Source organism: Rutilus rutilus (assembly GCF_951802725.1).
Source record: "Rutilus rutilus genome assembly, chromosome: 19".
NCBI classification, from domain to species: domain Eukaryota; kingdom Metazoa; phylum Chordata; class Actinopteri; order Cypriniformes; family Leuciscidae; genus Rutilus; species Rutilus rutilus.
The window spans coordinates 35,908,507-35,936,207 of NC_140232.1; the positions used below are offsets into that span (position 1 = coordinate 35,908,507).

The 27,701-nt window shown below is 45.6% G+C and overlaps 2 protein-coding genes across 2 annotated transcripts; both read left to right on the forward strand.

The window, feature by feature from the left end:
• Positions 1-222: 222 nt before the first annotated feature.
• On the forward strand, positions 223-13,300 carry ccdc112 (coiled-coil domain containing 112). Its single transcript, XM_084390516.1, has 10 exons — positions 223-456; positions 535-641; positions 1,429-1,518; positions 2,012-2,087; positions 4,728-4,874; positions 6,361-6,595; positions 8,375-8,785; positions 8,876-8,971; positions 9,193-9,311; positions 12,967-13,300. The coding sequence occupies exons 1-10, from the start codon at positions 410-412 to the stop codon at positions 12,995-12,997; spliced, it is 1,359 nt and encodes a 452-aa protein (XP_084246642.1). The 5' UTR covers positions 223-409; the 3' UTR covers positions 12,998-13,300.
• Positions 12,832-27,397, forward strand: pggt1b (protein geranylgeranyltransferase type I, beta subunit). Its single transcript, XM_084390517.1, has 9 exons — positions 12,832-13,300; positions 16,255-16,373; positions 16,629-16,696; positions 17,390-17,541; positions 18,081-18,213; positions 21,127-21,172; positions 23,129-23,313; positions 24,324-24,432; positions 26,689-27,397. Exons 1-9 carry the CDS (start codon positions 13,185-13,187, stop codon positions 26,841-26,843), a joined length of 1,083 nt encoding a protein of 360 aa, XP_084246643.1. The 5' UTR covers positions 12,832-13,184; the 3' UTR covers positions 26,844-27,397.
• Positions 27,398-27,701: the final 304 nt, after the last annotated feature.

Here is a 27,701-nt window from a genome sequence, read left to right on the forward strand (position 1 = left end):
GCTGCTTTGAAACAATCTGCATTGTAAAGAGCGCTAAATAAATAAAGGTGACTTGACTTGAAGTCAATGGCTGCCATCAGATGTTTGGTCACCAACATTCTTCAAAATATCTTATTTTTTGTTCAACAGAAGAACAACATGAGGGCGAGTAAATGATGACAAGAGTTTTCATGTAAGGGTGAACTGTCCCTTTAAGGCAATTTGGGCAGACGTTTTGTAAATGAGTCGTTGCCATGGCAACAGTTCAGACAAAGCCTCCACGATCATTCCCTGCTCGCTGACATGATTTTAGCGCAATATCTCTACATGATTATGATTATATGAGGTGCTTGAGCTTAATTATTATTGCATTTGGCTGTTAACATTGATCTTCTCTCGCTTTGATCGCGCGCGCTGTTCATTTGGCCGAATGTCTGCCTCGGATTTTCTACGGGAAGCGGAAAGTCTCAGAAGATTGTGAGTTAATTCATGTTTATTCTGTTAACAGAGAGACTCTCGTGTCTTTGTGGTTTATTACTGTCTTCATACACACAGGCTGAGTAAAGAGGAGCGCGAGGCGATCAGACGACAGGATCTCAGAGAGACTTTCAGCGAGTTTAACGAGCTCAACGATCAGCTGCATCTGCGCCTGCGCGCCGACGGTAAACACACACACACACACACACACACACACGTGACCTGCTGCTTCCCGCCTCACTGACGGGTTTATGTACAATTAGGCCATTTCTGCCACAATAAACAAGTACATGCTTTTGTAAAGGACATGAAGTACTAAGTCATATTTATGAAATGAAAAGTTGATATTGTGACATGTTTAGGATAATAATGACCTAAAAAGGTGAAATTTTGACATACTACTAAGCAAGCATAATTATGAGATTTAATGTCCCAGACAGCAACATAGTGTTGGCCCAGATCCGGCCCACATCTGGGCCGTGTGGAATCCGTGTGTACCAGATGTGGGCCGGATCTGGGCCGATATGTTGTTGTCTGGGGTTGAAATGATGACAAAAGTAGAAATTATGACAAAAAGTTGTCACAATTTCGACTTTTTTATCTCATAATCATGACTTAGTATGTCATAATTTCAACTTTTATCTTAAAATATAGAATAATTATGATTTACCAAGAGACGCAGCTCATTGCAGAACAAATGGGTGGAGCTTCTGTCTCGCTCCTCCTCCTCTAGACATCCAGCGCATGTAATTAGGGCCTAATGGGTGGAGCTAGAATATCCAACCACACCCACAACTCATCCCTCCAGCCATTACACGTCCAGAGAGGAGGGGCTGGATGTCATGTGACTCGACAGATTTGTTTTCTAACGCTTGATTCTTTTTTTATGTGGCAGAAATGGGCTTCTGTAGTGATGTGTGTTGATCTGTTCAGTCTCAGGATGGAATATTAATATCAGTGTTTGTCCATCAGTCATGAAAGTCCAACAGCAGCTGCAGAAACTCAAGAACGGCGTCTTCAGATTCCAGCAGCAGCTCATGGACACCAAACCGTCTCCAGATGGTAAGACTGACCATCAGATTAAATTGGGGACATTTAATTTAATATTCAACAATATTATTGATCTCCTGCACTGACACCATTATATGAGAACTGAACTGAGCTGGACGATGACATCATGGTTTTCTCCAGAGCGGATATATATATAAACTAAATTAATAACTTTTTTACAACAAGAAGGAAACATCTCTGAACTGACTTCAGCTGGACTGACGCTGTTTTCTGCTAGACACAAACTTTGTTGCATTATTTTCCTGTTATCTCTGTAAAGCTGCTGTGAAACTCTGTGCTGTGAAAAGCGCTAAATAAATGTGACTCGACTCAGACCCGTTTCCCACAGACAGAGGGTTAGGGTTAGGGTTAGGGCTAGCCAGAACTGGGTTAGGGTTAGAGTTAGCCAGAACTGGGTTAGGGTTAGGGCTAGCCAGAACTGGGTTAGGGTTAGAGTTAGCCAGAACTGTTGTGTTAATGCAGGACATGTGTGTGTGAATTTCAGTGGTTGACAGACTGAGAGACACCATGACAGACATCGAGACGTCCATCAACATGTTCAAAGACACACAGCATCAAAGGTACAAGACTCGCTCTCTCTCACACACTCCTCTGTAGTTTCGCTCTCTCACACACACTCCTCTGTAGTTTCACTCTCTCACACTCCTCTGTAGTTTCGCTCTCTCACACACACTCCTCTGTAGTTTCACTCTCTCACACTCCTCTGTAGTTTCGCTCTCTCTCTCACACTCCTCTGTAGTTTCGCTCTCTCACACACACTCCTCTGTAGTTTCACTCTCTCACACTCCTCTGTAGTTTCGCTCTCTCACACACACTCCTCTGTAGTTTCACTCTCTCACACTCCTCTGTAGTTTCGCTCTCTCACACACACTCCTCTGTAGTTTCACTCTCTCACACTCCTCTGTAGTTTCGCTCTCTCACACACACTCCTCTGTAGTTTCACTCTCTCACACTCCTCTGTAGTTTCACTCTCTCACACACACTCCTCTGTAGTTTCACTCTCTCACACTCCTCTGTAGTTTCGCTCTCTCACACACACTCCTCTGTAGTTTCACTCTCACACACTCCTCTGTAGTTTCGCTCTCTCACACACACTCCTCTGTAGTTTCACTCTCTCACACTCCTCTGTAGTTTCGCTCTCTCACACACACTCCTCTGTAGTTTCACTCTCTCACACACACTCCTCTGTAGTTTCGCTCTCTCACACACACTCCTCTGTAGTTTCACTCTCTCACACACACTCCTCACACTCCTCTGTAGTTTCACTCTCTCTCACACACTCCTCTGTAGTTTCACTCTCTCTCACACTCCTCTGTAGTTTCGCTCTCTCACACACACTCCTCTGTAGTTTCACTCTCTCTCACACTCCTCTGTAGTTTCACTCTCTCTCACACTCCTCTGTAGTTTCACTCTCTCTCACACACTCCTCTGTAGTTTCACTCTCTCTCTCACACTCCTCTGTAGTTTCACTCTCTCTCTCACACTCCTCTGTAGTTTCACTCTCTCTCTCACACTCCTCTGTAGTTTCACTCTCTCTCACACACTCCTCTGTAGTTTCACTCTCTCTCTCACACTCCTCTGTAGTTTCACTCTCTCTCACACACTCCTCTGTAGTTTCACTCTCTCTCTCACACTCCTCTGTAGTTTCGCTCTCTCTCACACACACTCCTCTGTAGTTTCACTCTCTCTCACACACTCCTCTGTAGTTTCACTCTCTCTCTCACACTCCTCTGTAGTTTCACTCTCTCTCTCACACTCCTCTGTAGTTTCACTCTCTCACACACACTCCTCTGTAGTTTCGCTCTCTCACACACACTCCTCTGTAGTTTCGCTCTCTCTCTCACACTCCTCTGTAGTTTCACTCTCTCACACACACTCCTCTGTAGTTTCGCTCTCTCTCTCACACTCCTCTGTAGTTTCACTCTCTCTCACACACTCCTCTGTAGTTTCGCTCTCTCTCTCACACTCCTCTGTAGTTTCGCTCTCACACACACACTCCTCTGTAGTTTCACTCTCTCACACACACTCCTCTGTAGTTTCGCTCTCTCTCTCACACTCCTCTGTAGTTTCGCTCTCTCACACACACTCCTCTGTAGTTTCGCTCTCTCTCTCACACTCCTCTGTAGTTTCGCTCTCTCACACACACTCCTCTGTAGTTTCGCTCTCTCACACACACTCCTCTGTAGTTTCGCTCTCTCTCACACTCCTCTGTAGTTTCGCTCTCTCTCACACTCCTCTGTAGTTTCGCTCTCTCTCACACTCCTCTGTAGTTTCACTCTCTCTCACACTCCTCTGTAGTTTCGCTCTCTCTCTCACACTCCTCTGTAGTTTCACTCTCTCTCACACTCCTCTGTAGTTTCACTCTCTCACACACACTCCTCTGTAGTTTCGCTCTCTCACACACACTCCTCTGTAGTTTCGCTCTCTCACACACACTCCTCTGTAGTTTCGCTCTCTCACACACACTCCTCTGTAGTTTCGCTCTCTCACACACACTCCTCTGTAGTTTCGCTCTCTCACACACACTCCTCTGTAGTTTCGCTCTCTCACACACACTCCTCTGTAGTTTCGCTCTCTCACACACACTCCTCTGTAGTTTCGCTCTCTCACACACACTCCTCTGTAGTTTCGCTCTCTCACACACACTCCTCTGTAGTTTCGCTCTCTCTCACACACACTCCTCTGTAGTTTCGCTCTCTCACACACACTCCTCTGTAGTTTCGCTCTCTCACACACACTCCTCTGTAGTTTCGCTCTCTCTCACACACACTCCTCTGTAGTTTCGCTCTCTCACACACACTCCTCTGTAGTTTCGCTCTCTCTAACACACTCCTCTGTAGTTTCGCTCTCTCACACACACTCCTCTGTAGTTTCGCTCTCTCACACACACTCCTCTGTAGTTTCGCTCTCTCACACACACTCCTCTGTAGTTTCGCTCTCTCACACACACTCCTCTGTAGTTTCGCTCTCTCACACACACTCCTCTGTAGTTTCTCTCTCTCACACACACTCCACTGTAGTTTCGCTCTCACACACACACTCCTCTGTAGTTTCGCTCTCTCTCAAACACTCCTCTGTAGTTTCGCTCTCTCACACACACTCCACTGTAGTTTCGCTCTCTCACACACACTCCTCTGTAGTTTCGCTCTCTCTAACACACTCCTCTGTAGTTTCGCTCTCTCACACACACTCCTCTGTAGTTTCGAGGAGCTGCTGAAGCACGAGCGGATCGTCTGGCAGGAGATCGGTGTGTTGGAGAGGAAGATTGAGGCGTGGCGTGTGCCTGTGAGAGCCGAGGTCCGTGTTCCCGGCGCTGGCCCGGACCGCAGGAGTGCCGACACACACAGGTGCACAAGATACACAACTTCCTTACTCCAGTGAAGTACAGATACTACCGGTCAAATATTACTCTGTTACAAGTAAAAGTTGTAAAGACCGATTTTTACTGAAGTAAAAGTACAGAAGTACTTGTTTTTAAAAGTACTTGAGTATCAAAAGTAAAAAGTAAATGTCAATGCGTTGTTTTATTATTGTTGCATTGTTACAGCACCTCGTGCCTCTGAAGCAGTGAATACACTGACCAGTCTGTAGGATCTGTGGAATTAAGAGCTTTTAGAATGTTATAAAACCTATAGAAATTAAACAACTGAATTGACTAAAGCAGACAGCCATAATCATCTAACACTCCAACCACCCCCATAAAAGAAGTACACATCTGTGTGTGTCCATTCATGCACAATGAATCAAGTGGTCTGTAAAAATCCAACCTGCTTTAAAACCCGCCATATCTGTATAACTCAATAACAGCAAAACTGCTTTAAGAACAGGAGGTGTTTGCCATGGATGCACTGCGCCGAGGATCTGTCTTCGTTTATTCTGCCACTTGTTGATTAGTGTTCAAAGACAATGATGGGCAATCGCAGAACTTCACGACACGTGACCCTAACACCGTGTCCTAACCAGACGTCATGCGATAAGATTCCAGCGACAAATAATTTGTCCGTCCACACTAGATGCGACATGACTGCGAGATGCGTCAGAATCAATCAAAACCCACAGCCAATCAGAGCAGCGTGTGGGCGGAGTCTCGCGGCGAGTGCACGGCACCAGAGAGTGATCCTGACGGCACTCGCCAGAACATGGATAAGCAGCTACAGAATCAATAATATATATCAATATATATATCAACAAATATTACACCATTTAAACATTATTCTAATACATAGGCTACTGAGTTACTAAATCAATCTTTATCAAATAATACACTTGTTTGTTCACAGTTTGAACGTTCTTGTTTCCATTTGTTTAATTTTAAGATCTGAGATGAATTATATCCATTGTTGCTTTTACAGCTACAAAGCTGGAGCACTAAATGATATTCAGAGTCACATTACACACTTTAAACATTAAATAAAGCACATAAACAGCACCTGAGATCATCATCGCCACACTTTGTGTTTGTTGTTCCAGCGCGACGTCGCAGAAAAATAGAAACCGTTTCTAAAATAGAATCGTCGCGTGTCGCGGCTGGCTAGGACCAACCCTGATTAACATGGAAAAGAGCCTTTTATTGCGTGTCGCGTCGCGTGTAGTTCGGGCACGGTGTAAGAGTGATTACTGATAGGCTGTCTCTCACATGCAACAGTCCAATCACGTTTTAGAGACGGAAAAAATCATACCCTGACTAGTAACTGCTTTAACTAACATAACTACTTTCTACTCCTGACCTTGACAGAAATGTAGATGTACAGTATATGTACAGATACTCTAAAAGTGTAGTTAAGTACAGTCCTCCAGTAAATGTGGTTGGTCCCTGTCCCCCTGTGACGTCAGGAGTGTCCCGCTGGAGCTGGCGGCGCTGGACTCGTTCCTCCAGCGCACCGGGTCACGGGGCGGCTGGGACGAGCTGGACCACCGGAGCTTCCTCAGCATCTGGACCAAGCACAGCGGGAAACACTCCTTCATACAGGAAGCAGGGCTTTATTTGCCTGGGAAGAGCGAGGAAGACCTGAAGCAGCACGAGCTGTGGTTCCTGGAGCTGCGGCGCCTGCAGGAGAAGAAGAGAGAGGTGACCTCTGACCTCTAGGGGCCCTAAACACTCCGTGCAATGTGGAATCCGGCTTGTCCTGTAGATGGTCGGCTTGCGCTTTAACCTCACACACACACAGCTTTTTGCTCCAGAGAAGCGTTCAGTTTTTCCGCTTGCTAATTCCCTCACGTAAATAGCGAATCCGCCATGGCTCGAGCGCAACTGGCTTTTAAAGGGAATGGGAGAAGAGACTCTGACTGGTTTATTTCATGTTACGCCCAAAACACACCCATTACTCATTAAGAGAATAGAGACAAAACACACCCATTACTCATTAAGAGAATAGGGACGACCCTTTTAGACCATGCGCCGGGAGCGCCGACCATTTTTCCTGTCGTTAAACTAGCAAAAGTGGATTCGGACACGCCCTGAGTGCACTTGTGCCGTGTGCTAGAGAGCATGAGCTTAGATTGTTAAAATAGGGCCCTCAGGGTTGGACTGATGAATGAACAGACGGAAGGTTGATCTCTTTTTTAAAAGACACTCAGCAGATTATTGCTGAAGCAATAACACATAAAGAACATAAAGAAGTTTAAGTTTACTGAAAAGCAAAAGATTTTTATTTTATTCAAATTACATATTTAACAGAGTCTGAAATTGTTATAAAATATAAGCCATGTGTCCAACCTAGTAGTTGTGGTCCAAATGTAAAGTTGATATCACAAAACTATATCACTTCTTTCATAAAACAGTCACCATAATTGAAACCTTGAGTTTTTCAATGATAGGTGTTTTGTCAAGTTTAGAAAAATATGAGATTATAAAATTATAACTTAAAGTCCCCCTGTAGTCATTTTTTTCCTTAAAACTCATCTTTGATCACCAAAATGACATATTTAGACATATTTTTTGCTTTAAAAAATTCTTCATGCCTTAAAATATCTTGAATGTAACTCGATACCCTTGCCTCATTTAGTATGCGCGGTTCTATTAATATGCAAATGAGCCCCGCCTCCACTCACTCACTCAGAGATCCACTGGTTGACGATCACACGTTGATCTGATTGGTTACAAGGTAGTTTGTGACGTCAGAAACACCAGCGATTTCAAACAGTGTTTTTGAGTTTTAAGGAGGAAATACTCAGCAATGGTGTCAACTTATGAATTTCCTTATGAATTAAAGCATATTGAAAACACCACATAGAAAGCTTGATTTTCACCACAGGGGAACTTTAAAATCAGTCAAATTGATAGAATATGAAAGATGATGCCGCCCACTAGGGGGAGGAGCCAGCGAACATGATTTAAAGTACCGTTTCCATGTTTGTCCAATTTCAAAACGGTTTCTGCAGGATGAATTTTGAGTGTTTAAGCTTTCCAATGATCCTATTCAGTTCAATTCACATTTATTTGTATAGCGCTTTTCACAATACACATCGTTTCAAAGCAGCTTTACAGGAAATGCACAAGTCTACATTACAATTTACAGTGATCTGATATCAGAGGAAACTGTCTAAGTTCTGTATTCCAGAAATGTACATATACAAAATCACAGTTAGCTAAAAATGTATTAATTTAAACAATGTAATAATTTAAGGCAGAAACAATGAGCTCATTGAAGTAAAGAATACTTGTTTGTTAACAAATGATTATGACATTTAGACAAATGTAGCATTGGTGCATGCTGAGTTGCGTCATCTGAAGTCTTCGCAGGAGTTGGTGTCGTCGTCGATCCTAGTTTATGATGATTACTGAAATATGTGATAGGGAAAAAAGGCAATAATTGTGTAGCGTTAACCTCATGCGTTGGTCCTCCAGGCCGTCCAGAGATGGAGGGAAGCCAAGCAGAGAGAGAGAGATCAGCAGAGAGATCAGCAGGACCGAGCCGGAGCCGAGCCGGACCAGGACCAGGAGCAGGAGCTACTGAAACTGAAGCAGGAGCAGAGACGCAGGGAGGCGTCTGAGAGACTCCAGGCCTGGAGGAGCCAGAGAACACAGGAGCGAGAGCAGGAGCAGGAGCAGCGGCTGAGGAACCAGATCCTGCAGAGAAGAAGAGCTAAAGAAGAGCAGCGGCGCCAGCTGGAGGTGAAGCTGCAGATCGAGGCTCTTGCTCAGCAGAAGAAGGAGGAGGAGGACCAACGTCTGATGGAGGAGGAGGAGAAGAGGAGAGCGGAGAGAGAGGAGAGACAGCGCGGGGCGAACGAGGCCATCAGACGCTTCCAGGACAGAGTGAGTCTGTGTGATCATCCTGAGATCAGTGTGATCATCCCATACAGTGGATCCTGAGACACCATTACCTGCTGTTCTTTCTCTCCTCAGGATTCAGTTCGTCTGGAGGAAAAGCTCCAGGAGAAACAGAGTAAAGAGCAGGAGCGCTGGGAGCGGCAGAGGACGCTGGAGAAGCTCAAGGAGAAGGTTTGATGAATCAATTTCAATCTTACAAGCACAGCTGACACTGTGGACTTATTTTACATATACAGCGCTTTATACAGTAAAGATTGTTTCAAAGCCGCTTCACAGTGATAAACAGGAAAATAACAGAATCGATGCAAACTTTATCAAAGTCATTATTCAGATCAACTCAGCTCAGTTTTGTTCTCGTCTCTTTTAAAACAAACTAACTTTGTGTGTGTCAGGTTGAGGTGAGCCGCGATCCCTCCAGACTGTGGAGGCGCACTGAAGTCTGGGAGCAGCGCATGAGGAACATCGGCCCGTCGGGATCAGGAGCCGCTCCACTGCTGCACACCTTACACAGGTACAGGAGATTGTACTGACATAACCCGGTTCTCTGATAACATTCATGCGGTATCTCACTATGGGAACGCCTCTGCATGACCGATCGCGGAAGCACCGATGACACCATGTCTGCCAAGTGTGTTTAGCGCCCAAACAAGAGATGCAGAAACCGTGTGAATCCTTCGCCGAGATCCACATTCCACAAGCACACGGATCTGGAGGATGACCTGTTCCTCCAGGTCTCTCCGGTTCCTCCGGGTCTCTCCGGTTCCTCCAGGTCTCTCCGGTTCCTCCGGGTCTCTCCGGTTCTCTCCGGTTCCTTCGGGTCTCTCTGGTTCCTCCGGGTCTCTCTGGTTCCTCTGGGTCTCTCCGGTTCCTCTGGGTCTCTCCGGTTCCTTCGAGTCTCTCTGGTTCCTTTGGGTCTCTCTGGTTCCTTCGGGTCTCTCTGGTTCCTTTGGGTCTCTCTGGTTCCTTCGGGTCTCTCTGGTTCCTTTGGGTCTCTCTGGTTCCTTTGGGTCTCTCTGGTTCCTTCGGGTCTCTCAGGTTCCTTCGGATCTCTCTGGTTCCTCTGGGTCTCTCCGGTTCCTTCGGGTCTCTCTGGTTCCTTTGGGTCTCTCTGGTTCCTTCGGGTCTCTCTGGTTCCTTCGGGTCTCTCAGGTTCCTTCGGGTCTCTCTGGTTCCTCCGGGTCTCTCAGGTTCCTTCGGGTCTCTCAGGTTCCTCTGGGTCTCTCCGGTTCCTTCGGGTCTCTCTGGTTCCTCCGGGTCTCTCAGGTTCCTTCGGGTCTCTCTGGTTCCTTCGGGTCTCTCAGGTTCCTTCGGGTCTCTCCGGTTCCTTCGGGTCTCTCTGGTTCCTCCGGGTCTCTCAGGTTCCTTTGGGTCTCTCTGGTTCCTTCGGGTCTCTCTGGTTCCTTTGGGTCTCTCTGGTTCCTTCGGGTCTCTCTGGTTCCTCCGGGTCTCTCAGGTTCCTTCGGGTCTCTCAGGTTCCTTCGGGTCTCTCTGGTTCCTTCGGGTCTCTCCGGTTCCTTCGGGTCTCTCTGGTTCCTTCGGGTCTCTCCGGTTCCTTCGGGTCTCTCAGGTTCCTCTGGGTCTCTCCGGTTCCTTCGGGTCTCTCTGGTTCCTTCGGGTCTCTCTGGTTCCTCTGGGTCTCTGGTGACGTGCTCATGTAACCAGAGGGTGGCGCGTCAATAACGCGAATAAATTCTTCTGTCACAAAGAACCGGCAAGTATCTATACGCTGAGTTTCGGTTGATTTATGAGACGAGCTCCAGTTCATGAGCACTGCAAGTGATCACGCCGGCGCCTCCATGTCCTGACTATATTGTCTGCTCTTATTTATCAAATCCAGGCAAAAGTTGATGAAACAGTGATTAAAATTAAGATACAATTAATACAAAATGAAATTCACTTTAAAGAAAGGCTTTCTACAAAACAAAACTTAATGAAGTGGACAAAATCATGTCTGACCCATCTTATGATCCTATCGTACTCATGCTGTTCACTTTTCATATAATCAACATAGATGAAATTATAAAATAACATTATATTATGTAAACATAAATATGAAGTATGATTTTAAATAATAAAATCTAGGCTATAACAGTTAACAGTGCTCTGGTTTAAAATGTGTAATTAAGACATGTTGGAAAAGGTGTTCATCTTTCATTTTTCAATGTGAATATCATTATTTATAATTTATTCTTTTGAAAATGATTTATTGTCAAATGTGTGTTGAATGTGAACTCCTCTTAGGAATTTCACCATTCAATGTGAATTCATCTGAGAATATTCTTAAGAAAATGTATTCAGTGATTGGTCCATTCCTGTCGTCATCCACAGCGAAGTGTTGAGAACCCTCTCTAAGACTGACACTTCAGATGTAGTCCCACTAACCTTTCAGCGCTGCTTTGAGCCAAGAATGTCTTTACTCTTAAGTCGATTCTTAGCAGTGTTCTCATTCTCAGAGGCTTGATGGACACGGCCGTGTGTGTGTGTGTGTGTGTGTGTGTGTGTGTGTGTGTGTGTGTGTGTGTGTGGTGACTTCTTCACATCGCGGAACAACACACTCTGTAGGAGCAAAACTGTTAAATCTAGGATTTTTGTCCTCATGTTTGTGGCCTCAAATCTTATTAGATTGTACGGATCTTTCGGTGTGGCCCAGCATACGGGCATAAGGGCATCCCTTCCCAGCATAAGGGAAATCGTTAGAAACATTTGGTAATTTTAGTTGTCAGCACAAAATGTAAAGTTATTCAGAGACTGGGGTAATAATTCCTCCATTCTGGTTAAACGTACAGAATACGGTAGAAATACATTTTGACATTCTTATTAAAAGTGTCATTCATATAAAATAACAAATCAACTATTCTATTTTAAATTGTATTTTGACCATTTAGTTGAACAATTGATTAACCAGTGACAGATAAAACAGAATCCCAGTAAAAGAGATTCATCTGAAAAGTTACATTTATTCAATGATTTCTATGAACATTTACATATTTTATAAATTCACACTATGATTACACTCAATAGTGATGATGTCTGAAATGAACATCTCATGGAATTATTCTGCTCGATTCTGGTGGCCCATCTTACCCCAAGGGTCCAATTTTATCTTTTCCCTTCAAAATAAAAACAATATTTGTACTCCACAAATCCCTCATTAAGACACAACCTTTCATATGCAACAAAATACAACGTTGAGACAGAATTAGACGAGTTTAACCTCTAAAGTCTTTATGAACTCGATCTTCTGAGAGTTGAGATGAAGAGCGTCTGCGTTGGACTCACTGCATCATCGTCTTCATCATTCATGTTGTTTCACAGCAGCTTTTCAAAGATTAAAGTGCCTTTAAAACTCATTTCATGTGAAACAGGTTCATGATATTGTGTTATTACAGTCCAGAGGTTCAGATCTGAAGATCCACTGAGACATTCTGCATAAACATCTGTTCCTCTTCTTTCTTTCAACCTTTTCTATTCCTGTTGATCATATTGACTTAAATGGTTTTTTTTTTACTGACAACTAATGAAACAATAATAGCTTCTAATAAATGATTGCTGAACGCAGACGTTTGTCCCTTATTCATAATAACAGTCAGAGAATGTGAGTGTGTTCTGTTCTTCTGGTGTTCCTGATCCTGAGTGTGTGTGTGTGTGTGTGTGTGTGTGTGTGTGTTTTTTTTCCTGAGCTGATGTGTCTGTGTTTTTCCTGAGCTGATGTGTGTGTGTGCGTGTGTGTTTTTCCTGAGCTGATGTGTGTGTGTTTTTCCTGAGCTGATGTGTGTGTGTGTGTGTGTGTGTGTGTTTTTCCTGAGCTGATGTGTGTGTGTGTGTGTGTGTGTGTGTGTGTGTGTGTGTGTGTGTGTTTTTCCTGAGCTGATGTGTCTGTGTTTTTCCTGAGCTGATGTGTCTGTGTTTTTCCTGAGCTGATGTGTGTGTGTGTGTGCGTGTGTGTTTTTCCTGAGCTGATGTGTGTGTGTTTTTCCTGAGCTGATGTGTGTGTGTGTGTGTGTGTGTGTTTTTCCTGAGCTGATGTGTGTGTGTGTGTGTGTGTGTGTGTGTGTGTGTGTGTGTGTGTGTTTTTCCTGAGCTGATGTGTCTGTGTTTTTCCTGAGCTGATGTGTGTGTGTGTGTGTGTGTGTGTGTGTGTGTGTGTGTGTGTGTTTTCCTCTCAGGGCTGTTCCAGCATGGAGACAAGACTCGTGAAGGAGACTCTGCCCTTCCCACAAATGAACTCTAATGTTGCGTGTTTAGGGGAAGTTTTTCTTCAGGATAATGGAGGTTTGCAGAGTTCATGTGATCAGCAGCAGAGACTCTTATTTTGGCGCATGTTTGAGCACCGGAAGCGGAAGTGGCTCGCCGACAGGAGCGTTTGCCTGATGCTGCTGTGCTGATGATGATGATGGCGGATTTTGATCAGGTAGATTTTCTGCGCGAGCGGCACGTGCGGTTCTTCCAGCGGTGTCTGCACGTGCTGCCCGAGAGATACGCGCCGTACGAGACCAGCAGGTACACACACACACACACCAGAGAGAGAGAGATACAGACACTGACCGCGCTTCACACTCCAGTGCTCTCTCTCTCTCTCTCACACACACACACACACACACACACACACACCAGAGAGAGAGAGAGAGAGAGAGAGAGAGAGAGACACTGACCCTGACCGCGCTTCACACTCCAGTGCGCGCTCTCTCTCTCTCTCTCTCCATTTCACACACACACACACACACACACACACACACACTCCCTCCTCTGTTACTGTGGTGAGACTGTATCCGTGTGTGTTTCTTCTGCGCTGAGTTGTAAACTGTTGCAGCGACAATGAGTGCAAATATAAAGTGTTTACTATCACAATCAAATCATTGTGTTCTCCATTTCATTTTCATCGATCAATATAGTTGATCATTATAGATGTATATTTTGTGATGTACAGCCATGATTATACAGCCATTAAACACTGAAATCACATAATAAACACTAGATGTCATGACGTGGGATGTCACTGTCCTTAAAGGGGTCATATAATGGTACATGCACTTTTACAAGTTGATTGTACTGAAATGTGTGTTGGCAGTGCCTGTACACAACCATCATAAAATGATAAAAATCCATCCAGTGTTTTTTTTTTTTTAAATCTTCTTATATGTTTTCCCGTCTCAATGTGACGTCACAAAATCGACGCCCCTCCCACGATTGTTGATTGACAGCAGCGTTTCAACACAGACCCGCCCTCGCACGTGAGCGAGCTGTCAATCATAGTCCGCGCGGACCGGCGCGGTCATTATTGATAAGCTGGAGCGCTGTCTATGAGCAGAATGGCGTCTCAGCGAGTGTGGTGTTCTCGGGTGTAATAACGAACACAGCATCATGTTGATGTTCCTAAATCCGAACCGCTGAAGACGCAGTGGCTGAGTTTGTTTTCGAAGGGAATATTCCCCACGATCAACGTCAAATGCTTTCATGTTTGCGCAAATCATTTCTCACACCAGACTGCTTTACAAACGAGGGTCAGTGTAAAGCTGGTTTTGCTAAGAAGCTGCTCCTGAAAAAAGGATCGGTAGCAACTATTCGTGTTCCTGCTGCACCTCCAGAAGAAGAAGTGAGTGTAACGTTTTATTAACCTTTATATTAATATTAATATTAATCTTTGCAAATCACTTGCTGCACGCTTCACGATGAATGAGGCTGTTTATACTCAGGGTGCATTACGGCATGTTTTCTATATACGACATTCTCAAAATAATTCATAATCCCACGTTTATAATGAACAACGCGTTATGGTTATTGTGTTACGCAGTACACACAGAGCAGAGGGGCGGGGGGAGCAAAGCTCATTATCATTTAAAGACACATGCACTTAAACGGCGTGCTGAAAACAGCTGTTTTTGACCAGGTAAAATGAGTGTTTTCTTACAATACTAATGAGAATTTTTAATTAAAGTATATTACAAACTTTTAATTTAGACCCTAAAGAATCATATTAGCTTGTACAAAAATGGCATTATATGACCCCTTTAAAGAGAAAGGCAATAATATCTCTGTATTAGTTTGACCATTTTTCCTAATAATAATAATACAGTGATGATAATCAATTTCTAATAAAAAGTGCTGGTTGACGTGGATAAAAAAATAGTATTGTGTATTAATCATGTTTAACCGGAGCCGCTTTAGTTAAAGGGAAAGTTCAGCCAGAAATGGGAATGTCGTCATCGTGACGTCAGTGTGTGTTCGCTCTCCAACATTCTACACAATATCTACTTTTGTGTTCAACACTGTTAAACTCACACATGATGAATGATGACAACATTTTCATTTTTGGGTGAACTTTCCTTTTAATCCCAATGATTATGCAGTTATAATTGTACATTAGCCTATAATATGATTATTGTTCTTCTAGCGGCTGAAGAATCATTGACATGTTCATTTACTGTAAATATGTGGTGTGTGTGAGACTGTATTTGAGTTAGGGTTAGGGTTACAGACCCTCGACTTCAGCTCCACTTTCACGCAATGAAACTTCATTTGAAGAGAAATGAACCTTATTCAGAGTCGAATCCTCACGTCTGTGTAAAGCTCCTACATCACGTTATCTAAACCCACTTTCAGACTGTTACTGGAACATTTAAAACGGCACTTCTAGAATCTCGTGTAGCTGATCAACATTAATATGATCAATGTGTCGATTATGTTAGGTTGGGTTTCATCTCTTCTCTGTAGGACTGTACTGCGTTTTATTTAAATCAAAACGTACTTACATTTTAAAAACGTTTAGTCAAATTTGTTTTAGTTAATTAGTTAAATCTTTTATATTTATTTATTTGTATATTTTTTCCAACTTTTCCTCGGTCAGTGTTCTGATGTATTTCTAGTTTGCTCTTATTATCATGAGTTTATTTACAGCGCTGATGATGGACAGAAGACTGAGCACACTCTCCACCCGCACTCTTATAGTCTTTATAGTGTTTGTGTTTATAGTCTTTATAGTGTTCCGTGGCTTGGTTGGGTTCTAGTGTAGAATGCGGTTAATTCTCGATAACAGCCGCTGCTCAGTATAACACATCGTTGCCATGGAGAACAGAGCGTTGCTATGGACGCAGGATTCTAACCGTAGAGACGGAACGGACTATTTTCTTTAGCGGAAGCAATACAATCGTTTTTAAATCAATAAACTCATTTTTAAATCAATATTTTGTCAAATTATTGATGTATTTGGTAGGTAGCCATGTAATAAGCAGGATAGTGTAGAGCGAGGCGGTTGTTATAGCGAATACAAGCCCTTCAGGATTAGCTTCGCGTCGGGGGGTTAGGGTTAGCCTGTCGGGGTGTGTTCGCTATAACATCCGCCTCGCTATACATTATCCCTTACATCTTTATAGTGTTTGTGTTTACAGTGTGTGTGTGTTTACAGTGTGTGTGTTTACAGTGTGTGTGTTTACAGTGTGTGTGTGTTCCCACTGCAGGCTGACGATAGTTTTCTTCGCTCTGTCGGGTCTCGATGTTCTCGATGCCTTGGATGTCGTGGATAAACCCGGACTGATCGAGTGGATTTATTCTCTGCAGGTTCTTCCCACCGATGACAGTAAGATCTAGATCACACACACATACTCATACATACTCACTCACACATGCTCTCACACACACACACACACACACACACACACTCATATACACATTTTCTCTCTGTCTCTCTCTCACACACACACTCATACATAAACTTTCTCTCTCTCTCTGATGTTTTCCTTCATATATTAGAGGCTCGTCTCGTTTCCTCTTTAAAACAGTGTCAGTAAGTTATGTGTGTTATTTGTCGTCAGAGTGTGTGTTTTCTCTCCAGAGTCTAATCTCAGACGCTGTGGCTTCCGCGGTTCCTCACACATCGGCGTTCCCTACAACACTTCAAAGGTACCGGCTGCTGTTCTGCGCACACACACACACACACACACACACACACACACACACACACACACACACACACACACACACACACAGACAGCAGGGGGCAGAACTGAGCAGAGACTGAACCACTGAACGAACAGACTCACTCACTCACTCACACTCACTCACTCTCACACACACACACACACACACACACGTTTGTTTAGCTTTACTTGTGAGGACCTCCGTAGACGTAATGGTTTTTATAATGTACAAACTGTATATTCTGTCTCCTTACACTAACCCGACCCCTAAACCTATCCATCACACACACACACACACACACACACACACATTTTATTATGTTTATTAATTTTCCTTGTGAGGACCAGCAAAAAGTCCTCACAAAGTAGGGAATCTCAAGTTTTACTATCCTTGTGGGGATGTTTGGTCCTCACACACACACACACACACACAGACAGCAGGGGGCAGAACTGAGCAGAGACTTAACTTCACTTTACAGCCGATCCATCGCTGTCTCTTCAACATGTTTTATTAAAATCTGAAATTGTTACTCCACAAACACTTTCACTGAAGCTTTTAACAACCAACCAAAGTCTTCATTTTTTTTATCTAAAGCAAACTTTAGAAAGCTTTTATATGTTGTTAAACTGCTGATCTATAACCCTTCCCCGTTGCTGATTGATGTATGATCTGCAGGGTCCGGGTCCGGCTCACCCCTACGACAGCGGACACCTGGCCATGACCTACACCGGACTCGCCTGCCTCGTGATCCTGGGGGACGACCTGAGCCGCGTCAGGAGAGAGGCCTGTCTGGAGGGCCTGAGAGCTCTGCAGCTGGAGGACGGCAGGTCACCACCTCACACACACCTGACCCTTACACACACACCTGACCTTTACACACACCTGGGGGACGACCTGAGCCGCGTCAGGAGAGAGGCCTGTCTGGAGGGCCTGAGAGCTCTGCAGCTGGAGAACGGCAGGTCACCACCTCACACACACCTCACCCTTACACACACACCTGACCTTTACACACACACACCTGACCCTTACACACACCTGGGGGACGACCTGAGCCGCGTCAGGAGAGAGGCCTGTCTGGAGGGCCTGAGAGCTCTGCAGCTGGAGGACGGCAGGTCACCACCTCACACACACCTCACCCTTACACACACACCTGACCTTTACACACACACTTGACCCTTACACACACGTGTGTGGAGGGCCTGAGAGCTCTGAAGCTGGAGGATGGCAGGTCACGACCTTACACACACACCTGACCCTTACACACACCTGACCTTCCTCCTCTTCTCCTTACACACACTTGATCTTCCTCCTTCTCCTTACACGTGTTTTATCAGGGTCTGAAGGGTGTGTGTGTTTCTGCCTGCAGCTTCTACGCCGTCCCAGAAGGCAGTGAGAATGACATGAGGTTTGTGTACTGTGCCGCCTGCATTTGCTACATGTTGGATGACTGGACTGGGATGGACTGCCAGAGAGCCATCGACTACATCCGGAGGAGCACAGTGAGTACCACAATCCCCTCCTCCTCCCGTAACTCCATCCTCGGCACAGTGACTCCCACAATCCCCTCCTCCTCCCGTAACTCCATCCTCGGCACAGTGACTCCCACAATCCCCTCCTCCTCCCGTAACTCCATCCTCGGCACAGTGACTCCCACAATCCCCTCCTCCTCCCGTAACTCCATCCTCTCTGCACAATAAGTCCCACAATCCCCTCCTCCTCCCGTAACTCCATCCTCGGCACAGTGACTCCCACAATCCCCTCCTCCTCCCGTAACTCCATCCTCGGCACAGTGAGTCTCACAATCCCCTCCTCCTCCCGTAACTCCATCCTCTCTGCACAATAAGTCCCACAATCCCCTCCTCCTCCCGTAACTCCATCCTCGGCACAGTGACTCCCACAATCCCCTCCTCCTCCCGTAACTCCATCCTCGGCACAGTGACTCCCACAATCCCCTCCTCCTCCCGTAACTCCATCCTCTCTGCACAGTGAGTCTCACAATCCCCTCCTCCTCCCGTAACTCCATCCTCGGCACAGTGACTCCCACAATCCCCTCCTCCTCCCGTAACTCCATCCTCAGCACAGTGACTCCCACAATCCCCTCCTCCTCCCGTAACTCCATCCTCTCTGCACAATAAGTCCCACAATCCCCTCCTCCTCCCGTAACTCCATCCTCGGCACAGTGAGTCCCACAATCCCCTCCTCCTCCCGTAACTCCATCCTCTCTGCACAATAAGTCCCACAATCCCCTCCTCCTCCCGTAACTCCATCCTCTCTGCACAATAAGTCCCACAATCCCCTCCTCCTCCCGTAACTCCATCCTCGGCACAGTGAGTCCCACAATCCCCTCCTCCTCCCGTAACTCCATCCTCGGCACAGTGAGTCTCACAATCCCCTCCTCCTCCCGTAACTCCATCCTCTCTGCACAATAAGTCCCACAATCCCCTCCTCCTCCCGTAACTCCATCCTCGGCACAGTGAGTCCCACAATCCCCTCCTCCTCCCGTAACTCCATCCTCTCTGCACAGTGAGTCCCACAATCCCCTCCTCCTCCCGTAACTCCATCCTCGGCACAGTGAGTCCCACAATCCCCTCCTCCTCCCGTAACTCCATCCTCTCTGCACAATAAGTCCCACAATCCCCTCCTCCTCCCGTAACTCCATCCTCGGCACAGTGAGTCCCACAATCCCCTCCTCCTCCCGTAACTCCATCCTCTCTGCACAGTGAGTCCCACAATCCCCTCCTCCTCCCGTAACTCCATCCTCGGCACAGTGAGTCTCACAATCCCCTCCTCCTCCCGTAACTCCATCCTCTGCACAGTGAGTCCCACAATCCCCTCCTCCTCCCGTAACTCCATCCTCTCTGCACAGTGAGTCCCACAATCCCCTCCTCCTCCCGTAACTCCATCCTCGGCACAGTGACTCCCACAATCCCCTCCTCCTTCTGTAACTCAATCCTCGGCACAGTGAGTCTCACAATCCCCTCCTCCTCACGTAACTCAATCCTCGGCACAGTGACTCCCACAATCCCCTCCTCCTCCTGTAACTCAATCCTCGGCACAGTGAGTCTCACAATCCCCTCCTCCTCACGTAACTCCATCCTCGGCACAGTGACTCCCACAATCCCCTCCTCCTCACGTAACTCAATCCTCGGCACAGTGACTCCCACAATCCCCTCCTCCTCCTGTAACTCAATCCTCGGCACAGTGAGTCCCACAATCCCCTCCTCCTCCCGTAACTCCATCCTCGGCACAGTGACTCCCACAATCCCCTCCTCCTTCTGTAACTCAATCCTCGGCACAGTGAGTCTCACAATCCCCTCCTCCTCACGTAACTCAATCCTCGGCACAGTGACTCCCACAATCCCCTCCTCCTCCTGTAACTCAATCCTCGGCACAGTGAGTCTCACAATCCCCTCCTCCTCCTGTAACTCCATCCTCGGCACAGTGAGTCTCACAATCCCCTCCTCCTCACGTAACTCAATCCTCGGCACAGTGACTCCCACAATCCCCTCCTCCTCCTGTAACTCAATCCTCGGCACAGTGAGTCCCACAATCCCCTCCTCCTCCCGTAACTCAATCCTCGGCACAGTGACTCCCACAATCCCCTCCTCCTTCTGTAACTCAATCCTCGGCACAGTGAGTCTCACAATCCCCTCCTCCTCCTGTAACTCAATCCTCGGCACAGTGAGTCTCACAATCCCCTCCTCCTCACGTAACTCAATCCTCGGCACAGTGACTCCCACAATCCCCTCCTCCTTCTGTAACTCAATCCTCGGCACAGTGAGTCTCACAATCCCCTCCTCCTCCTGTAACTCAATCCTCGGCACAGTGAGTCTCACAATCCCCTCCTCCTCACGTAACTCAATCCTCGGCACAGTGACTCCCACAATCCCCTCCTCCTTCCGTAACTCCATCCTCGGCACAGTGAGTCCCACAATCCCCTCCTCCCATAACTCAATCCTCACCGCTATCCTGGAGCAAAAACACACTTGTCTTTACTCCCTGATCTTCAGTGGACAGGGTCAGTCGGGGTCAAAGGTAGAGCCGAGGGGAGCATGATGTAATCCAGTGTGTTCCTGCTATAAACGGAGTAAATCTGCTTCTTGACTCCAGCTAGTTCAGGACAGGCAGTGAGTGCTGGTCATCATAAACATGTGACATGTTTCAGTACACACAGAAATCATCATTCTCTCGTCGTTTTCTTTCTGCGAGACACTAAAGAAGATATTTTGATGTAAACATGTAAACATTGACTCACTGTATGGACAGAAAAAAATCTTCTTTTGTGTTTTTACAGAAGAAAGAAGGTCATGCAGGTTTGGAGATGGAGTAAATAATCATATTTGGCTGAACTGATGTTGATCTCTTGATGAACTAGTTTCACTGACCCACTGTTCGTGTTCTTCCTCCTGCAGTCGTATGACAGTGGGATTGGTCAAGGAGCCGGACTGGAGTCACATGGTGCGTTTACACTGTTTTACACACACTGAACACTGCTGATAAACGCCTGATCGCTCTGTGAACACCTTCCCAGCAACTCAGCGCAGGAAGTGCTTTCATTCGAGCGCGTCTAAAGAGTTTTCTGAGTTTCAACATCAACATTCACTGTTTGGAGTGTGAAATATTTTACTGATGTGATTCTTGCAGATGTGGAAAGTGTGTTTATGTCCAGTGTTTGCAGTTTGGTTAAGTTTGTAAAAACTGCATTGTTAGTACTGAAAATGACTTTCACAAGGCAAATGAAGTGGGATGAATGTGTTCATAACTAATGTTGTAAAGTCAGTCCTGATATAAATGAGATCAGACTGTTTGATCAGGTCTAATATTGACTGTAGGATCAGACTGTTAAACACGTTTTACTGGACCGTCCTGCTTTTATTCAGACGTTTCCCAGTAATAGATGTTTTTTCAAGTGGTTTTTAGAGCATTTTAGAATTTCTATCAAATATAAAACATTTTTGGCATGAATATAGCCTTTATGCTCATATGGCATTTAAAATATATATACTGAATGTAAGTTGCATAAACTTTTAGTTCACAGAACATTTGGAGCCGGGCATCAGTTCAGTGAGTGGGTCGGGTTAGTGAGTTGGGTTAGTGATTCAGTGATTCGGTGCCGGTGTGGTGAAGTGTCCCGGCTGAGGACCCAAGGAATCCGACTGGTTCAAAGCACGTTTTATGTGTTATCGCTTTAGTGCCTGGTTACAAATTAGATATAACTTTATTATAAAAGTCGTTTGAACTACGTTAAAACGACTATTAATGTCTTTTAACTTATATGTTTCATATACTTGTATATAACCGAAGCTATAGATTGGGAAATTGAACATTTCTCGTTCTTAGTGTTTTTTTTTGTTAGCTTAGATAGTAGCAAAGCATACAGCTATCCAAAATGGTTAGAGATAACGTTTTTTTCACCATCTACGATATATTTCGATTAAAAAAGCTTCGATAACACACATGATACAAGCATAATTCTGTTTTTTATGACATGCTTGTAATAAAAAAAAAAAAAAAAAAAATATATATATATATATATATATATATATATATATATATATATATTTATTATACCTTATTGCTTAATAACAATTAACAATGTCGCAAAACATACCTAAAATTGCAATTTCTTTCACTTAAACTATATAAATAATCAGGATAAAAATAAAAGATTATTACATGAATTAAAATTTGATTGATTACATTAAGAATCTCGAGAACAGCTTTAGATCAGGCATATAGGCCTATGTCACGAAAAAATTGAAGACCGGAAGTACGTCTTTTAGTAGGGATACGGCCCTTGCGGTTAGCTTTTTACAGTGGCGGAGTCCGATAGATACCGCTGGACCAAATCTCTCTGCAACCTGCCTGAAGTCACATATGACGATGTGGTTCGGATGGTAAATGAAAACTCTCAAGTGGAAACGTCAAAACTGAGGAAAGGGTACAAGTTCTTCTGAGAGAAATTCATTTTCAATTACAGAGGTAAGTGTTTGAATTCCGCCGCCAGTAAGGTAAACGTTTCTATGGTAACAGCGAGTTGGACCAATCAGCAGACGTTGCTGCTACGCTTAGGATTGTGGGTAGTGTAGTTTTTTTTTCATAAGATCGTGGATAAAACATGTTTTTCTTAAAACAACGTTGATTTCATACGAACTTATAGCTTCTACAGGAGCAAAAACCTTCGTTTCACAACCTCATAGCTCGTGGTCAGTCTACCTCGGATGGTTTAGACATTATGGCTGATAATCTAAATCCTTATCGAGAAATACTGTTGACCGGAAGTTCTGAATCCCTACTCCGCGTTCCGGAAGCAGGAAGTGTGACATAGGCCTATTCCTGGGGTCCTAAGCTGGGACTCATCACTTCACCACACCGTCTCTGATAAGAACTGACTGGATCTGTGTCTCTTCTCAGGTGGGTCCACCTTCTGTGCCGTGGCGTCCCTTTGCATGATGGGAAAGCTGCAGGAGGTGTTCAGCGAGCGCGAGCTGAACCGGATCCGGCGCTGGTGTATCCTCCGACAGCAGAGCGGCTTCCACGGCCGGCCCAACAAACCCGTGGACACGTGCTACTCCTTCTGGGTGGGAGCGACACTGGAGGTGCGTGCGTCAGTCCGTCATGCATGTGCTTCTGCAACACGCCTCGTTACCGCGGCGATGAGGCTCATCCAATCACAACGCCTGCTTTAGTTTTAAACTTATCATGTGGTTGTTATACATGTTAAATAACCTGCAGTGATTGTATGTAATATCATTCCCTGAACTAGAGTAACTCTCCTGAGTCTGCTGGCGTTCAGTGAGTCGAGCATCGCTAGCGTTGTTAGTGACGTGATCCGTCCGCTAGCACTGAAGAGACGTTTCATTGAGATGGAAACACAAGCGACATTCACTGAGTTTATGTTTTGCGAAGACATGTGACCAACAGAAGATCGATACCTCACGGTGTGACTCAGCTGAATTAGAAGAACTACCAAACGAGTAGATTTAAGATTTTTTGTACTTTTAGATATGTGTTTAAAGAAGAACTAATATGCCTGATGTTTCAGGCTCTACTAGAACAGGTTTTCCTGCTGAAATGTTGATTATTTTCCTCATATTCTCCATTGTTGCGGCTCCTCTCTTCCCAGTCTGTCAGTAACGCTCTGTTTACTTCCTGTCTCTATGAAGCTCCTCCTTCTGAAAGCACACTGTGCTCTGATTGGTCAGCTGGAGCAGTGTTTTGTGATTGGTCGAGCGCTTCGAGGGTGTTTGGGAAATGACCCGCCCCTTTCCATAACATACTACTAACTCATCCAACCAGGCCCCGCCCCTTTATTCTGCGTATGAATTATTATTATGAGGAATATTGTGACGTGTTCGTTCCCGGAAGAAACTCAAGACTAATGGAGGCGTTTCAGCGTCTGTCGGGTTTAGTGCGAGTGTGTGTTTGAGCGGTTCCTCAGATCATGTGTTGAGGAGAATGAGCTGCTCTTTGTAAGTTCAGTGAACTTTGAAACACCCTAGCGACTGCTTAGCTAACCCCTCGTAGCACACTAGCATTAGTGCGGCCTGTCTCAGTGTGTGTTGGTGTGTGTGCTCTCAGTCTAACATGCTCCTCTTGCGTCCCGCAGCTTTTAGACATTTTCCAGCTCACCAACTTCGAGAAGAACCGGAACTACATCCTGTCGACGCAGGACCGTCTGGTGGGCGGCTTCGCTAAATGGCCCGACAGTCACCCAGGTGAGGTTACAGTCGCGCTCACTGCCGCGAGGAGCTTTGTGTGCCGCTGTCAGTCGAAACCAGTGTAACTCGATACAGGAGCGGTGAACATGTGACAGATGAGACTCCAGTTACTGGAGACAAGCTTCATTGTTGCTCCAATAATCACTGACCTGGAAAATGTGCTTTAGTGTCGTCAAACTGCAGAAGAACACCGTGCTGAACACACACACGCATGAACACACACGCATGAACACACACGCATGAACACACACGCATGAACACACACGCACGCATGAACACACTGACTGAACACACGCATGAACACACACGCATGAACACACACGCATGAACACACACGCATGAACACACACGCATGAACACACACGCATGAACACACTGACTGAACACACGCATGAACACACGCTGAACACACACGCATGAACACACTGACTGAACACACGCATGAACACACTGACTGAACACACGCATGAACACACACTGACTGAACACACGCATGAACACACACTGACTGAACACACGCATGAACACACACTGACTGAACACACGCATGAACACACACTGACTGAACAGACACGCATGAACACACACTGACTGAACACACGCATGAACACACTGACTGAACACACGCATGAACACACACTGACTGAACACACGCATGAACACACACTGACTGAACACACGCATGAACACACACTGACTGAACACACGCATGAACACACACTGACTGAACAGACACGCATGAACACACACTGACTGAACACACGCATGAACACACACTGACTGAACAGACACGCATGAACACACTGACTGAACACACGCATGAACACACACTGACTGAACACACGCATGAACACACACTGACTGAACACACGCATGAACACACGCATGAACACACGCATGAACACACGCATGAACACACACTGACTGAACAGACACGCATGAACACACACATGAACACACGCATGAACACACTGACTGAACAGACACGCATGAACACGCATGAACACACGCATGAACACACTGACTGAACACGCATGAACACACGCATGAACACACTGACTGAACACACACGCATGAACACACTGAACACACACGTATGAACACGCATGAACACACACTGACTGAACAGACACACATGAACACACACATGAACACACGCATGAACACACTGACTGAACAGACACGCATGAACACACGCATGAACACACTGACTGAACAGACACGCATGAACACACACATGAACACACGCATGAACACACTGACTGAACAGACACGCATGAACACGCATGAACACACGCATGAACACACTGACTGAACAGACACACATGAACACACACATGAACACACGCATGAACACACTGACTGAACAGACACGCATGAACACACACATGAACACACGCATGAACACACTGACTGAACAGACACGCATGAACACACACATGAACACACGCATGAACACACTGACTGAACAGACACGCATGAACACGCATGAACACACGCATGAACACACTGACTGAACACACACGCATGAACACACTGAACACACACGTATGAACACGCATGAACACACACTGACTGAACACACGCATGAACACACACTGACTGAACAGACACGCATGAACACACTGACTGAACACACGCATGAACACACTGACTGAACACACGCATGAACACACACTGACTGAACACACGCATGAACACACACTGACTGAACACACGCATGAACACACGCATGAACACACGCATGAACACACACTGACTGAACAGACACGCATGAACACACACATGAACACACGCATGAACACACTGACTGAACAGACACGCATGAACACGCATGAACACACGCATGAACACACTGACTGAACACGCATGAACACACGCATGAACACACTGACTGAACACACACGCATGAACACACTGAACACACACGTATGAACACGCATGAACACACACTGACTGAACAGACACACATGAACACGCATGAACACACACGCATGAACACACTGACTGAACACACACTGAACACACAGAGATACACACAGAGATACACAGAGCTAGTAAAGACGGTGTTCTACAGATGTCTGCTGGTGTCTCTGCTGCGTGCGCTCTGCAGTGCCAGACAGAGAGACTGATGACATCACGGGGTCAGCATGAATTATTCATGAGCTCTTAAAGGCGCAGTAGCGTCTGCTCGAGTGACCGCTCCTCCCGCTCCTCCTGCTCCTCCTGATTCTCCTGTCTTCTGTGTCTCAGACCCCCTGCACACGTACTTCGGCATCTGTGGCCTGTCTCTGCTCGGGGAAGCGGACCTGCGTAAGGTCCATCCGGCTCTGAACATCAGCGTGCGGGCGTTCGAGACTCTGCAGCAGCTGCACGGGTCCTGGAGGCAGAACCAGGCCCGCTCGTGACCTCTGACCTCAGCAGTATCCCCACATGACTGATGAATAAATCAGCAGATCAGCGTAATCAATTATTAAAGGTAAAACTCGCTCTGTAGTCGAAGGCCACGAGATCCCTGCGCCGGCCAGATCGTCCTCCTCTTCAACTGTTTATTATTATCTGTGCTGTTTCTGCCTTATGAATATGAGCTCCTGCGAACACCGAAGACGAGCGCGTCTGGTGTGTGTGTGTGTGTTCTGGAGTGATACACACTCTATATCTCTGTTTTACACTTCATATGTTCACAAGCAACATCAGCCTAATGTTTCTGTTACTCCTCATGTGTAATCATGTTCCTTCAGTGTCCTCTCATGAATGTGCCTCAGATATCTCTACTGTGTGTGTGTGTGTGTGTGTGTGTGTGTGTGTGTGTTATACATATGGCATTTTGACACTTGAATGTGTTTCAAGGATCAAAAAATGAAATTATTTTTTCTATGCTCTAATATCAAGTGTAGAAGTGAAACTGCTCATATTTTATGATGATGTAAAGTTACGAGTGTCAATAAACGAACAGCTTTTATGTCTGAGAAATAAGCGTTTCTGACGGTTCTGATGGTTCTGGTGAGACGGTTCTGGTGCGATGGTTCTGGCGGTTCTGGTGCGACGCACGTGTTTAAATAAACCCGTCTTTCTTCTCTCAGCTGAAGAACACCAGCATCACAGCCTTTATTCATCAGAACAAAAATGGTCCTGCTGTTAGTTTCACTGCTTCGGCTGTTCTCGTGTGTAAGTCACTCTGGATAAAAGCTTCTGCTAAATGATTAAATGTAAATCACATTCTAGATCTTATTTTAAAATCTGCTTTTAATGATGTATTTTGAGGA